This window comes from Nanorana parkeri, unplaced genomic scaffold, assembly GCF_000935625.1.
Source record: "Nanorana parkeri isolate BGI_ZX_2015 unplaced genomic scaffold, ASM93562v1 scaffold520, whole genome shotgun sequence".
Taxonomy (NCBI): Eukaryota; Metazoa; Chordata; class Amphibia; order Anura; family Dicroglossidae; genus Nanorana; species Nanorana parkeri.
This window is the reverse complement of record NW_017306788.1, coordinates 356,153-371,324: the sequence shown is the minus strand read 5'-3', so window position 1 is coordinate 371,324 and position 15,172 is coordinate 356,153. Positions and strand designations below refer to the sequence as shown.

The following is a 15,172-nucleotide window of genomic DNA, read 5'->3' as shown; positions in this document are numbered from 1 at the left end:
CACTATAATGCATTGCTGGGACTTGTAGTCCTACATAGTTGGTGCTATTCTGCATTGCTGTATAATCATCATACAGCAATGCAGATTACCACCAGCTGTGCTGGACTACAAGTCCCAGCAACACACACACACTCTCTCTCTCTTCCCAGCACCCGCTCCCACTCCAAACTTACCTTACCTCTCCTGCAGGCCCATGGCCCTCTTTCTCGTCTGCCAGGGAGCTGAGCTAAGAGGAGACGGACCTCTTAGCTCCGCCCCTAAGAGGCGGGACCAGCAAATCAGATCAGCGACAGTCTCTCCAGCCATTTTGCACAGCTGCCCATACATGCTGCGGGTGGCTGTGCGACAGGGAAGGAGCGGGAGGATCGCGGGGGGGGGGGGGGGCCCTCTACTTCCTTGCTGGGCTCCCCCCAAGTGACGGAACGCCAGGGCCCGGTCGCAATTGCGACCGCTGCGACCCTGGTAGTTCCGCCAGTGCAAAAAACCCTCCTTCATGAGCCCCTCAGATTTTGTTTGCCAAAGAGCTGGTCTCCCCAAAACCTGACTTCTAGGCTGTGCCCAATTGACCTTAAACTGGTCTTTTTGGACAGGGGTGGCTTTTACCCCTAGCAACAAACTGACACCAAATCACAACTGCACACAGAGAATGGTTCTATGTCTAATAAATGTAACAGCATGTACCTTGGGATATTGTGTGATAATATTGTTTGTCCCCTGTAGAAAAAAAGTATTTAGCAATATAGTATCTCTATAGTAACTTGGCACAATTTCTGATTGTATATGAGTGGGGTCTCAAGAAATGTGTGATCCCTGTTCAGAAACAGTTAAGCACAACTGGAATAATATTTGGCACAAAATCACATTTTAAAGGAATAAAAGTACCGTAAGAGCCATGCTAATTAAAGCTGTACTTATTTTCCCTCTACTTATTTAAAAGAAAATCTAATCATAGAAGCTGGCCCTGTGTTATGCAACAAGATGCAGCAGTCTTGTTTCTAAAGGAAAATTCCCCAGTAGCAAAAGGTTAAAGAACACACTCTTCTTAATATAATTATTAAAGGCATAATCAGGGTACATGCTATTACACATAAAACACAACCCAAAGAAAAAAAATCTTTAGACTGACAGCCTGGATTAATGCCTTCTTCTTTGCACTTTGGTAGCTTTGTGACAGAATACACTTTGTTGCTGAATTAATTTTCAATATAAAACAGTGTCTTTAACTAGCTCTTAAGCAGCCTTACCAGTGAAAGGCAGAAATCAATGAGACATGCTGACAATGTTTCTTGTACAGCTCTCCTTATAGAATGGTTATTTTCAGACTCGGCTTTAGAAGAGTAACATTAGCTGAAGAAGCCACAGTTGACATAATTGGCTAGAGGTTTGAACTCACTGACTATTCTATATGACCACAATTGGAATACAAGTAAACTTGCTAATGATCACAAACCTCCGGAGACTTCCCACCACAATTGCTTTGAACTGCATTTGCAGACCTTGTGAGATTCAGTAGTTCAAAGAGAAAAAGGATTTCAAAACATTTAATGAGACAGTTCGCACAATGCAATGTACTAGTTTTGCTTATGCCATTTCAGCCTAAAAACTACTTTGGTGTGGATGTCAGTTCAAACTTTCTAACTTGCACACAACAAATATTACAGCATTAAGTGTGAGGCTGCCTTGAAATTGTCTCTTAGAAAACTAATATTAACAGTAAAATTTCTTGAGCATTCTTAGCTGACTAGTATGAAATCTCATAAGTCACAGCATTTCATGCTATATTTTAAATTGCATAAGCTGAAGACTCGGGGGGTGTCCACAGTTTCTTTTCTATTAGTCATAATGCAGCTTATATTCTATCTACAAAATATATGTGTCAGAGCAATACAAAAATTGTATTTCTCTATAGTAAAGTCCTTATACAGTTGGGCAAAAAAGTATTTAGTCATCCACCATTAATTATAGCTAATTAGCCTACAAACATCAGGTGGTCATAATAATCTGGCCACTCAGTGTATATTCGATCATACTGTGCTATAGAGCAGGATTCTGGATCTACATTTAGCCATGGGGTGTAAAGAAAAGGTTTGCACGGCCCTGCCCACAGAAATAACTTCTTAATTTTTAAGGTATATAATGGAATGAGAAATGTGAATATCTTCTGTCTTTAGAAGGCTCTACTGTGCTATGCACTGGTTCAGTTGAAGCTTTTTGAATTTCTTTAAAGCCCCCCAAGCATACCCTTCTGGGTTATATTTTCTAAACTTTTTGAGGGCAGTAATCCATAACAACCAATCAGAATCGATCTTGCATTGGTCTGGCTTCATAACAGTGAATTCTGTTTGTGCTACTGCACTCAAGAATCAGTTCTTAAGGTATGCATTGCAGACCTCCTTCTAAGAATAACTTTTTGCCTAGCCATCTTTAGTTTCAAGTCATTGATGAAGAACAAGTATGCAGATAAGTCAGACTGCATATTTGTTTCAGCTCTCAAAAAGTACTATAGCCACTGGGTCAGCATGAACACCAAACTACTTGCACATTCAAGAAAGAGGGATACCAGCTTCTATATTTTTTCAGTTTCCTTTAGGAATAAGAAATCTTTATTGCATGAGAAAGTTGAAATTGAAATTTTGTTTCTTCAACTATAGCCTTACCAAATAGTTGATTACATAAAATTGATCATATTCTTGGTTTTGCGCCTTGATTTTGCGATGATGCTTTTTTCTCATGTGGTCCTTTAGAGTGCTTTTGTTTCTAAAAGTTTTTTCACAATATAAACACTGCAAACTAAGAAAATAAAATAAGGAATACATGAATATAAACTACTAAATAAATATGATGAATGTATTGTTTCTTAATTGTCATACTTTAAAAGCCCTCCTGAATTTAATCTTTTTACAATGTGCATAGAAAAATATCAGATGAATAGACAAAACACATAATTAGATTCACAACAGAAAGTATTTATTAGATAAAAGGGTTAGTCCACCCAACATAAATAAATCAGTTTTTGACACGCTAGATTATTAACTCACAAGTTCAGCTTTGTAACTTTCTGCATATTACACACTTGCTTTTAGGATCAGTAAACTGGGCAAAGTTCAATTTGCAGGAGGTTCAGAGAACACACTAAACCCAAACATATTGCCAGACCCCACTGAAATCTCTGGAAATCAAATCTTATAGTTTTTGTTTTTTTTCTGGCCACTTTGCAAGCTTTTGTTACCACGCCTCATAAATTCAACATTGGCAAACTACCCTGCAAGAAGGGGTGGCAACGCAGGGTATTTTGTCCCAGAATATTAGGGGAACAAGGGCCTCATCCCTACATCCTGTCCCCCAAAAGAAATGTGGGGTCTGTGTGGGGACTTGCCAGGAAATTAAAGCCCCCTTTAAAATAGGGGGCTTCCAGATACTGGCACCCACCAGTAAATGAGTATGGAGTACACAGTACCCCTTGTTACTCATTCACAAAAAAGTTAAAAATAAATAAAAACACCCACATTGTGAAGAAAAAAAGTTTGTCCCAGCATGCATCAGTTTTGTAGGAAAGCAGTGCTGAGAATAAGATCATGAATAGAGGGGTGGGACCGGTGTCCCTGGAACTCCAAGAAAGGGATTTTACAATGAGTAAAATAATCCTAGTTTCTTTCTTTCATGAAGGGACACAGAAATGGATTAACATTCAGGACGTCCTAACGCAGTCCAACTGAGGGGTGGGCAATAAAACAACACTCTAACACGCCCATTATAAAACAAGAAAAGTGGTAACCACCTGCAGCTCCAAGAGCTGCCAGAAGGACCTTATGCCCAAATCTGGCATCAGATGAGGTCTGAACATTCACCTGGTAAATTAGAAGCAGTGGCTAAATGGTAGACTCATATAGCATGAACTACATCCAGACAATGGAGGGAAACCTCCTTCCGATTTACTGGAGTGATACAGAGGGATGTGTTATCTTATGCATTTATGCGCGTGGGTGTGAAGCGTGCTGATGACGTAGGACGCCGATCTCCGGCGTCCCAGCCAGACTCGAGCACGGCCTAGGAGAAGCAGCGGCCGGATATCTTCAGCTCCACTCCTTACCCGACGGTAAACCAGAGTGATACTTCCCGTATCCCTCACGAATGGGAGGGAAGAAAAACCAACAACAGCCGCAGCCTGCCGCCCAGATGAGCCGGAACTCCACAACGCGAATTAGGACATATTTTTCAGGTACACGTTCGCGGCTGTCACAGGGAGAGGGTGTAAGGATGGCAACACCTGCCTCCCCAGCAGTGATAGACCGCGACCATGCTGCAATACAAGACTATGTTCTAAAGGATAAACCAGCATGCATGACAGCACAGGGTTCCCTGGGGGCAGAAAAGAACATAGGACAGATCCCATATAGCCCAAAAAGTGCACATTTGCAAGAGGGGGAGGAACAAAAGGACATAAGGGAATCTTTGCGTTCCCTCCCAAATAAGGAAGATATGGAAAGATATATAACTAGACTGGAAGCAACATATAAAGAAGAACTGCAGGCTTTGAAGGTAGATATCACCAATATTGGAGATCGGGTAAATGGAATGGAGGTGAATATGGACTTATGTTTATCTAGAACTGATACACACCAGCAAACTATTAATAAGCAATCAAAACAGATTCAGGATGACATTGAAAATAGAAGCAGACGAAATAATCTGCGTTTACGTGGTATACCGGAGTCTATGGAAATACAAGATTTACCCTCAACAGTAAAATCAGTACTGAATGGTATATTAAACTTAACTCCTGAGACTGAACAAATAATCAATGGTGTTCATAGGGTCCCAGGAGCATTTAAAGGAGAAAAATAAGCTATTCTACTAGCAGCAAGAAATAAGAAATCAATATCATATGATGGATATACAGTGACAATTTTTCCTGACCTTTCAAAACAAACGCTGATGCATAGAAGGGGGGTGAAGCCCATATTGGAGGTCCTACAAGAGAGGAAGATAAGATACAGCTGGGGGTTTCCTTTCAAGCTAATAGTACAGATAATAGAGATGGCAGAAAGGCTAGATTCAGAACACTGGAGGATTTACCAGGTTTTTTGGACATTTTGGAAATACCCCTAATGCAATTGCCAGAGTGGCCAAATGAATTAAAAGAACTGGGGGAAGCATCACAAGGAAGAGAATGGACAGTAATAAAATCACGTGGACTATATAAGAAGTGAATAAGGAAAAGAGATGTGCTTTGAGATAGATGTGGAGAGAGAAGAGGGAAGATTAATCTCTGTCTCTCTCCGCTATAGCTTTTTATATTATTTTTTTTGTCTTTTTCCTCCTTTTTTTGTTGTTGGGTACTTCTGGTGTGGTCCCCCCATTTCCCATACTACATTCCCATATTATTTTTCATATATTCCTTTTTTATTTTTTAAGGGAAGGAAGTGTGTGGACAATGGGTGGAAATACATACATTTATCTATGAATAAGTATCTATAGATATAAACATAAGTAGACATAAAGTGAGATAAGAAGAGAAGGGTTCCTTGGCAAGATATGGGGCTGGGCAGGGACTTAGGCGGAAAACCATTTGGCTCCTATAACCCCGGTACAGCCTTTAGTTTTAGGGTTTTCTTGTATGGTTTATATGGGACATAAGGTAAATGTCCTGTATATAAGAATATAGGAAATGTATAAATGTGGAGAGATTGAAGGCTGTAATGTGTCAGGAAGATAGAGTACAGATGGGGAGATTGATGGTTATGGAGTGTATGAACAGATCGTCTGCAAAATGTACTTTGTAGACATGTGCACCAGCAAAACATTTGTTTTGTTTCGTTTTGAAACAAACAAAAAAAAACTAGTTTCGTTTCCTTTTGATTCGGACTTTGCATTATTTAGTTTTTCGGATTCGGGTCCGAAATTAAATTTGTTTCGGACGAAATTAGTTAGCGGTAGTCCGGCCGAAATTCGTTTATGGACGAATTTCGTTGCAGCAAAATGACATTAGGGGGAAAAAAACAAATGACATTTTTTTTTTTTTTACAGTCTGCAGAAGATAAAAAAAAAAAACCTGAGGTTCCCCCCCAATTCATACCAGACCCTTTAGGTCTGGTAGGAATGTTAGGAGAATGCCAATTCAAAAGCAAAGAAAAAAGGATTAGAACCTGCGACCTTGACAATGGCAAACCAGTACTCTAACCACTACACTATTGCCTCTAAACTTTTAACCATAGAATTGCTGTAGAGGGAAAATGTTGTAGTAGGTGTTGTAGGAGAAAATGAAAGTTTGTGCACGTTAAAACACAAAAAAAGAGCAGAGGTGTCATCTGAAAAGAATTATGACACCTCGGCTCACAGACCTGAATAGCATTCGGAAACTCATGAATAGTATTCGGGAGTTCCCGAATGCTATGTAGCATTCGACAGCTGAGAATGTCAAATAGGCGGAGCGAGCCGTGACGTCACGGTTCGCTCCGCCCATCTGTTGACATTCGGGCTGAATGTCATTTTTGCGGCGAGTTTTCGTCGGGTTCGAGTGGTCGTCTGCAGTGGGACTTTTTTTATTTCGGCGAGTCGGCGGGGGTCCTGCATCCTGATTGACTCTGGATTACATCGATGGAGCCATTTAAAAAAAAAAAATTTTTATTAAAAGGAAGAGTCAAAAATTGATCCCCTTTAAAATTCCTACCAGACCTTAAGGGTCAGGTATGGATTTTGGGGGGAACCTCACGCTTTTTTTTTTTCCATCTTCTGCTGCAACGGAATTCGTCCAATAACGACAGCAAAATGACATTAGGAGAAAAAAAAATGACTTTTTTTTTTACAGTCTGCAGAAGATAGAAAAAAACAAACGTGAGGTTCCCCCCCAATAACGAATTTCGTCCATAAAAGAATTTTGGCCCAACTACCGCTAATGAATTTCGGGAAATCGGGAATTCGGATTCGTTTGCATTCGTCTTCGCTGTAATTCTGAATTCGGATGCATCCGAATCTACGAATTTCCGAAAATTCGTCTGAAACGGAACGAACCAAATCGCACATGTCTAGTGCTTTGATGACCACACAATTAAGAAATGAATAGCCTAGCTTTTGTTACTTATAATGTCAGGAGATTTAATGTTCCAGAAAAACATTCACAGATTCTATATCATTTCCACAAAAAAAAAATTATATATTATGTCTGCAAGAAACGCATTTAAAGATGGGATTAAATCCAGAAATAAGAAATAAATATTATACAAAGTGGTTCCATAGTACAAATCCAGATTTAAAAAAACAAAGGGGGTATCTGTGGCAATACATAAAAATTTGCAAATTAATGTGACAGATACAGTTATAGATGAAAGGGGGCGATATGTGTTTTTGAAATTTATTTTTCATAATCAAATGTTTACACTGGCAAATATCTATGCACCAAAAAAGGGACAACATAAGTATTGTATGCAGCTCTTTCGTAGATTTGAACAATATGGGGCAGGCACAAGTTTGGTGATGAGCGATATGAATTTAATTTTTGACACAGATTTAGACTACTACAGATCTAGACACTCCCTTTCAGGAAATGCCCTAAATAGACTTAGAATGGATAATATGAGGTTGGTAGATGGATGGCGTATACTATACCCTATGAAAAGAGATTATACATATTATTCTATGGTCCATAAGTCATACATATGAATTGACCACATATGGATGCAACAGCGGCTTTTAGATTATTATCCAGAGATTGATATAGGCCTGATATTATGGTCAGATCATTCACCAGTGACTGTGACCCTAAAAAAAGAAAAGGGGAATAAAGGAATGGGAACATGAAGACTTAATGATAATATATTAAAAGATACAGACTGTCAGGTAGAAGTAAAGAATACAATAAATAATTTTATAAAAGACCATCTTAATGATCCTACGTCAAGTCCTATACAATGGGAAGCCTTAAAGTGTGTGGTAAGAGGTATTTTGGTCAAACATGGATCTAGATTGAAGAAAGAGAGGGCAAGAAAGTTGAAGGGATTGTTTCAGAAGCTATATGATTTGGAGGCAATGAACAAGGCGAATAGGATGATAGACTATTCTACTCAATTAAAAGAGACGAGAAAAGATATTCCAGACCAACAAACATTGATAGCTAGAGACAATAATAGCAAACAGTATTATGAGGAAGCTACTAAGAGTGGAAGATTGTTAGCTAGAAAGATCCATCCAAAGCCCCCCCATAACTATATAACGCAAATTAAAGACAGAAATGGGATCATGCAGTATTCACCATCCTCCACAGTGGAAACTTTTAGAAAGTTTTATGCTTCTCTATACTCAATACGAGGTAGATATGTAGACATGCATCAAGATAAATTTATAGGCAAAATAAGGAATTATGTAAAAGAATCTGCTATGTCTGGGCTTACTGTGGAGGATGGAGAAAAATTGAATTTGATCTTTACAGAAAAGGAAATAAAAGAGGTAATATCCTCTCTCCAAATTAATAAGGCACCATGTCCGGATGGATTTACGGCCTGTTTTTATAAGCAATTTGAGGAACAATTAAGGCCCTTTTTTACGAAAGTATGTAATTCTGTCACAGAGATATTCCCCCTTACCCCTCAGAGGCCCATATATCGGTGCTCCCAAAACCAGGAAAGGACCTATTAGAATGTGGCCATTTCCGCCCAATATCCCTTATAAATATAGACTTTAAGATTTTATGTAAAAATGTTGGCGTCTAGATTAAAAAAGTTTTTACCTAAAATTATACACCCAGATCAAACTGGTTTTGTCCAAGGGCGGGAAGCTAGGGACAGTACTACTAGGGTTATTAACCTGATATCACTTGCCCAGAATGAACATAAGCCATTATGCCTTTTATCAGTCGATGCCAAGAAGACATTCAACAGGGTAAACTGGCATTTTCTCAGGGAATCTCTTTTGCAACTGGGAATGGGAGAATCATTTGTATCCAAGGTAATGGCACGGGTAAATGGGATTCTGTCAGATTCATTTCCTATACTTAATGGTACCCGTCAGGAATGTCCATTACCACCCTTATTATATGTTATAGTAATGGAACAACTAGCTGCTACTATTAGACAAAACGCCTCGATTAAGGGTATGACCTCTCGAACACAACAACATAACGTGGCATTATATGCAGATGATTTACTCTTATTTATAACCTCTCCAGTAATATCAATACCAAATATACTTAAGGAATTTGAGAAATATGGGGACTTAAGTAACTTTCATATAAATATAGCGAAGTCAGAATTTTTAAATATATCATTAACAGATAATATACAATCTTGTATTAAAGAGAAATACTCATTTAGATGGCAGTTAAACTATATTTCATATTTGGGCATTAATATCCCTAAAGATCTAAATACATTATAAGCTATACATTTTCGAAACTGGCTTGATAAGATTTTCAATCATTTCCTCGTATGGAATTGTCTCCACCTGTCTTGGCTTATAAGTGTGATAAAAATGGACATTTTACCAAAGATCCTGTATAGGTTTCAGACAGTCCCAATTCTATTACCAGGTTACTTCTTTAAAAACTTAAAAGTAGCAGCAATGAAATTTGTGTGGACAAATAAAACTCCAAGGATCAGCGCGAAAGTACTAATGAGACCAAAACAAAGAGGAGGATTAGGAATGCCAGACTTTGCCTTGTACCATAAGGCGGTTATATTATCGAGAATACTAGACTGGATACATAATGGCCAAAATAAAGGGAGAGTAAAATTAGAAGAGGATATCTCGCCTGTATCTTTGATTAATATCCAGATGCAATAGAGAGGAGGGAACTTATTTGCATATTTGGTGGAGTTGCCCTAGATTACAGCCGTACTGGAAATTGATATTTGAAGTTTACCGCTATATGGAGTCATCAGACTTAGAGGGCGGTCCTTTAATTGCTCTACTATCTCTGATCCCCGGGTCTATTAAAAATATAAAGGAAGATATACTAAGATTCATGTTGTCAGCAGCTAGAGTTGATATATCTCGTAGATGGAAATCCACCGAAACTCCCTCTTTGGAGAGCTAGGGAAACATAATGGAGGAGATAAGATATATGGAAGAATTGTGGTCAAGAGATGTAGATAGGAAGGATAGGTATGATAAGATCTGGGAGAAGTGGGAGACTTATAGAAGTTTAGAGGAGTTAGGGAACTTATAAATATGGGCTAGAGGGGAAAGGGAGAGGTATAGAAAAGAGGAATTCCCATAGTTAAAGAATAAAATAAAAGATTATTCATATGGGAGACTTAATATCTGTACGGAATAGGGTATAGATGGCCCTGTATTGGTAAATAATAGTGGTGAATTTAACGGCAGGAAATATGGACATAGCATTCGATCTGTTATGAGACGATTGGATAGAATGATAGAGGGAGGAAGCTAAGGGAGAGAGTTAAACATAGAGGTGGAGAATAAGGGTGGAGCTTCACAGGATGGTGTACTTGGTGTAAAATAGTAATAAAAATAGATTCCCAATATAGGCTACCCTAAAACACAAAGAGGAGAGAGAGGGATTATACACAGGAAAAGAGTAGAAGGGGAGATATAATAAATATGAAATTAAGAACACAAGATTAATTTTAGAAGGGAGAAAAGAGGGATTAGAAGTTAATACAACAGTTTTTAGTAAGGAATAAGTATCACAGTAATTAGATATAAGAAGACACAAGATCACGAACACTAGAAGGAGAGAAGGGATTTGGTTTGTTTTCCTTTTATGGTTTTAGAATGGTTTGAGAGAGTAAGGAGTTGGTCTAAGGACATGATTTGATATAATGGTATTGACACAAGATGCACACATAGAGACACAGATTTTATAAAATCAATTATCTCTCTAAGGGGAATGTGTAGGAGAATGTATGAGAGAGAGAAAGAAGTAAGAAGGGTGTGGATGGATGCATATATGTAAATAAGATATGTTTTAATAAATAAGATAATTTTATAAGTAATGGTAACATGTATGCATAGTTTAATGGAATGTGTACGTGTATATCTAGCAACTTCAGTGCAAAATTATAGCTAGTTATAGCTAATTTGCCTACATACGTCAGGTGGTCATAATAATCTGGCCACTCAGTGTATAACGATTAAACAAGAATAAAAATATATTAAACAAAACCTTATGCGTTTATGTCAAATCTTCATAAGACATATGTATATAGTTCTATTTTTGTAATTAAACATATTCTATGTTGGGTGACTGAATAGAGTAGGGAAATTATTGTGTGATACTGTCCTGAGGAATTGATTACATGGGGAGTCTTTAACCCTTTCGCTGCCAAGCCCTCCAGAACATTTTTCAAATCAGCTGGCCCTGCCATTTTTGCAATTTTTCCCATTGATTTGATTTTCAACTACTGGGTTGCTAGCGTTTGTAAAAGACCCCCCCAAACCATATATTTTCTGAAAGCGCGGGCCCGGTAGAATAAAAAGATGGTGCTACTAAATTTGTAGGCCCTGAGATAACTGCGCAAATGTTTCTCAAATTAATATTAAACCGATAAAAATACACAATTCAATCGATAAAGCACACTAAAATCAGTATCAGCGCACATTCTGACGAAATCTAAAAGATAAAAAAACTGTATTGAGTTAATAAATAACAAATATTAGCAAATTTGTAATTGCGCCTTTTTGCAAAAAGGTAAAAAAATTACGGTACGCAAAACTGTAAATAAGCGACTTATGTAAAAAATAGTTTTTACGCTGTGTTGGTGTTTCTGTTGTGATAAAATGATACAGGCGTATATTTAATTGCAACACAAAAGATCACAACGCATGGCAATGCGTCACAAAGCTTTGCCATGCGCTGCCAGTTAATTTAAATTATTTTTTAAAGAAAAAAATGAAAAAAAATCATGCACTGCGATGCGTTCTAACAACGCACTGCAGCGCATGTTGGGTTTGGGCGCCCGGTATTTTTGCGCCAATAGCGGTCATGACAGCTATTAATTTGAAGGGGACAGTCCGGGGAACAGTTCTAGTATAAGCTTATAGCAGAACTGTAAATGCCAGGTCCGTATGGCATACGTTCTTGGTCAGCTGAAAACACTTTTGTACCTCCGTATGCCATACTTCCTTGACAAGGGAAAGGGTTAATGTAATTGGGCGTAGCCAGTTAATGGTAAATGGTCAAGACAAGAGACAATGAGATCCAGGAACACTTCGGAGATGAGACCCTTGATTCACACAATAGGTTGCATACACTCTTTTGACTCTGGCCAATATCAAAGGTTTCCTTGTCGCTAGTAAAACAACCAGATTGTCCCCCTGGTTTAGATGAAATCATGGCCTGGGGTTAGCCTAAGGACACTTGCCCATCTAGAATTTCCCGCTCATCTTAATAGATTTGCATAGAGGGGGGTTGGAGGTTCTGGCAGGGGGGATTTGGGAACGTCCAATCACAATACAGGAATTCCAATCTGAATAGATTGGGCATTGGGAGGCCACCAATCAAAGTCTCTCAATGCTTCCCTATGAGGAGCAGAGATATATCAATCAAGGGGCAGGAAGGGAAGAGTTAGTCTTTTTAGACCACCAGGTGTAACAACCGTGTTCCGTCACGGCCGGGACCGAGCTCCGTCCACGGTGCTGCGCATGCGCGACGTAGGGTGCCGCGAGACTCCGCCCCCTCACTCGGGCCGCCGTCATAAAGCCGCGGGCCACTGATTGATCGGCGTCCCACTATTGTGGAAGCAGGACGCTGATCAACACAGCCCTCTCCTGCTCCTTACAAGGATCAAGCCACACGAGTGCAGCAGTGAACCAACGCTTCCCCATCCCGGGGGTCAGCGCAAGCTGGTGATAACCAGTGAGCTGTACAACCTCATACCTATTGAGCTGCTGAGTTCCAAACTCAATGCTATTGAACTGTTTAATTGACACCTCATACCTATTTGAATTGCTAGTTGATAACCAGTGAGCTGTGCAACCTCATATCTATTGAACTGCTAAGTAATATCAGGTGAACTGCTATACCTCACACCTTACCTATTGAACTGCTAAGTAATATCAGGTGAACTGTTATACCTCACACCTATTGAATTGCTAATGTGATTTCCTCACTACCCTACTGGCATCTTACAGGGTAGAAGTGCTGCTATACGGGGTGTGATGTTGAGTAGCTCCCTCCTCGCCTAAACCTATACGCGGCTTAAGAGGTAGAGCTACAATCTGATACCCGTCCTTGATAGGAATAACCTGATCCGCAGCTGTGGTCCAAGGAACAGATAAACCCCGGGGCAGGGTGTTACACCAGGATGGGGCCCTCATGTGACAATTAATGGGTAAATATCCATATACTCTTTCCCCACTTAACTGTATGTCTGTTTGTCTGTTAGATACCAATGTCTGTGTATTTGGCATGTTTAAATCTTTTCTTTGTATTTTGTAGTTAAATATATTGTTGGTTTGCTATATTTAAGTCTTGATACTATATACCAATACATTTGTTATTGTGTTGAGCTCACAAATCTCATGATTGAATCCTCAGAACCAGTTCCTCAGTTTGAACACTTATATAGCGGTTCATAACTTAAAATAGTCATTTGGGTAAAAGATGTTAGTACAATGTCCTAGCTGGGGTAAAAGGTTGAAATCACCTTAGCAAGGATTAAGGCTGTAGGCCTCAACGCTACCTTATTTCTATGTAAGAAGGGAAAGGGGTCTTTAGAAGACAAGGCCGTCTGTTCAGATACACATCTCGCAGAGGTGATCGTGGCAAAACGATCATGCAACCTTGTGAGTAAGCAAAGACCAGGGAATATCCCTAATAGATTTAAAGGGTGATTTCTGAAATGCTGAAAGAATCAAATTCAAATCCTATAGAATGACTGGTGAACATGCAGGAAAACCACATGAGAGACACCCTATAAAAATATTTTATTCAAACAATGGGAAACTAGCGGTCTTTAGAACAAGCACAGAGATTTGATTCTTGATGGTACTCAGGGCCAAATGCTGGTTAAGATCTAATTGTAAAAAAAAAGGTGAAGATACACCCCATAGAATACTTCCTGGGATGAAAATGTCCTACTAGCAAAGTATGACTTCCATGAGTTATGGTAGACCTTCCAGGAAATGTACTTCCTAGCTTTTAGCATTATAGGAATTATGGATTCAGAGAGGCCTCTATCCCTCAAGACCTGGGCTTTATCAGCCATGATGTTAAACCCTGCTTCAGCAGTATGGTAAACTGGTTCTTGTGACAGAACATTCTGACAACCTGAAAAGGGCCCACAGAGCATTTTCCAGGAGTCTGATCAAGTCTGAGTACCACATCCCCCTTGGCCGTCTGAAGCTATGAGGATTACCGAAAGGTCTTCCATCTGGATCCTGCAGAGCAGATGAGGAAGGAGTTTCAGGGAAGAAAAAGCGTAGATCAGGCTGTGATCTCACAGAGCCAGTAGAGTGGCTACTGCTTTGACCAGATCTCTGCATCAGAAAACCTGTAGTGTTTGCTGTAGAACCTGGAGGTTAGAAGGACAATGTGCTTTGACGCAGGTCATTTCTAGTTTCTCCCTGATGGTTGATGTATGGCACAGCTGTGACACGGTCTGACTGGAGAGAACAGGATTCTCAAAGTTGGATTTGTCAGCCACCAGACTAGAGACAACCTGGTGGCAAATAAGTCAGTTTGTCCAGGGCAAAGGAGACTACCTCGATGTGCTGGAAAAACAGGGACCTACAAGTATGCATACCTGTGGTCTACAGAGGGCAGAAAGTTTCCCTGATGGAGGCTATGACAGACCTGGTGGATGTCATGCTGAATATTTGCAACCGCATGAAGACATTAAGAGCTTTGAAATCTAAGATTGGATCAGTGCCCCTCTTTGGTTAGGGGACTTTGAAAAGGTTGGAATAAAATCCTTCAAATCTTTTTGTTACCGGAGCAGAAAGCAATAACCTCCTGACTCAGAAGAGCTTCATAAAGGTCTGCAAATCTGTGTGGTGACACAGGAAGGTTGAAAAACATAAAACAGGGAAGCAGCTGAAAGCAGAACTGTAGTTTGTAGCCCTTGGAAACCACCTCACTTTCTTTCTAGATGTTTACAAAGGCTAACAGACATTCCTCCACTATGGAAAGTTGGGGCATCCCTTCATGCTAAAGAGGACGTTGATTTTTAAAGTGCAAGGGCAGAAGACATTTTTTTTTTTTTTTTTTTTTTTTTTT

At 39.4% G+C, this 15,172-nt stretch overlaps 1 protein-coding gene across 1 annotated transcript in view; it reads right to left on the bottom strand.

The window, feature by feature from the left end:
• The window catches only part of ZNF277 (zinc finger protein 277), a 67,351-nt gene that overhangs the window by 9,186 nt on the left and 42,993 nt on the right, over window positions 1-15,172 (bottom strand). Inside the window, exon 7 of the mRNA XM_018561381.1 lies at window positions 2,658-2,790. Coding sequence (XP_018416883.1) covers window positions 2,658-2,790 — 133 coding nt within the window. The remainder of the gene's footprint in view (window positions 1-2,657; window positions 2,791-15,172) is intronic.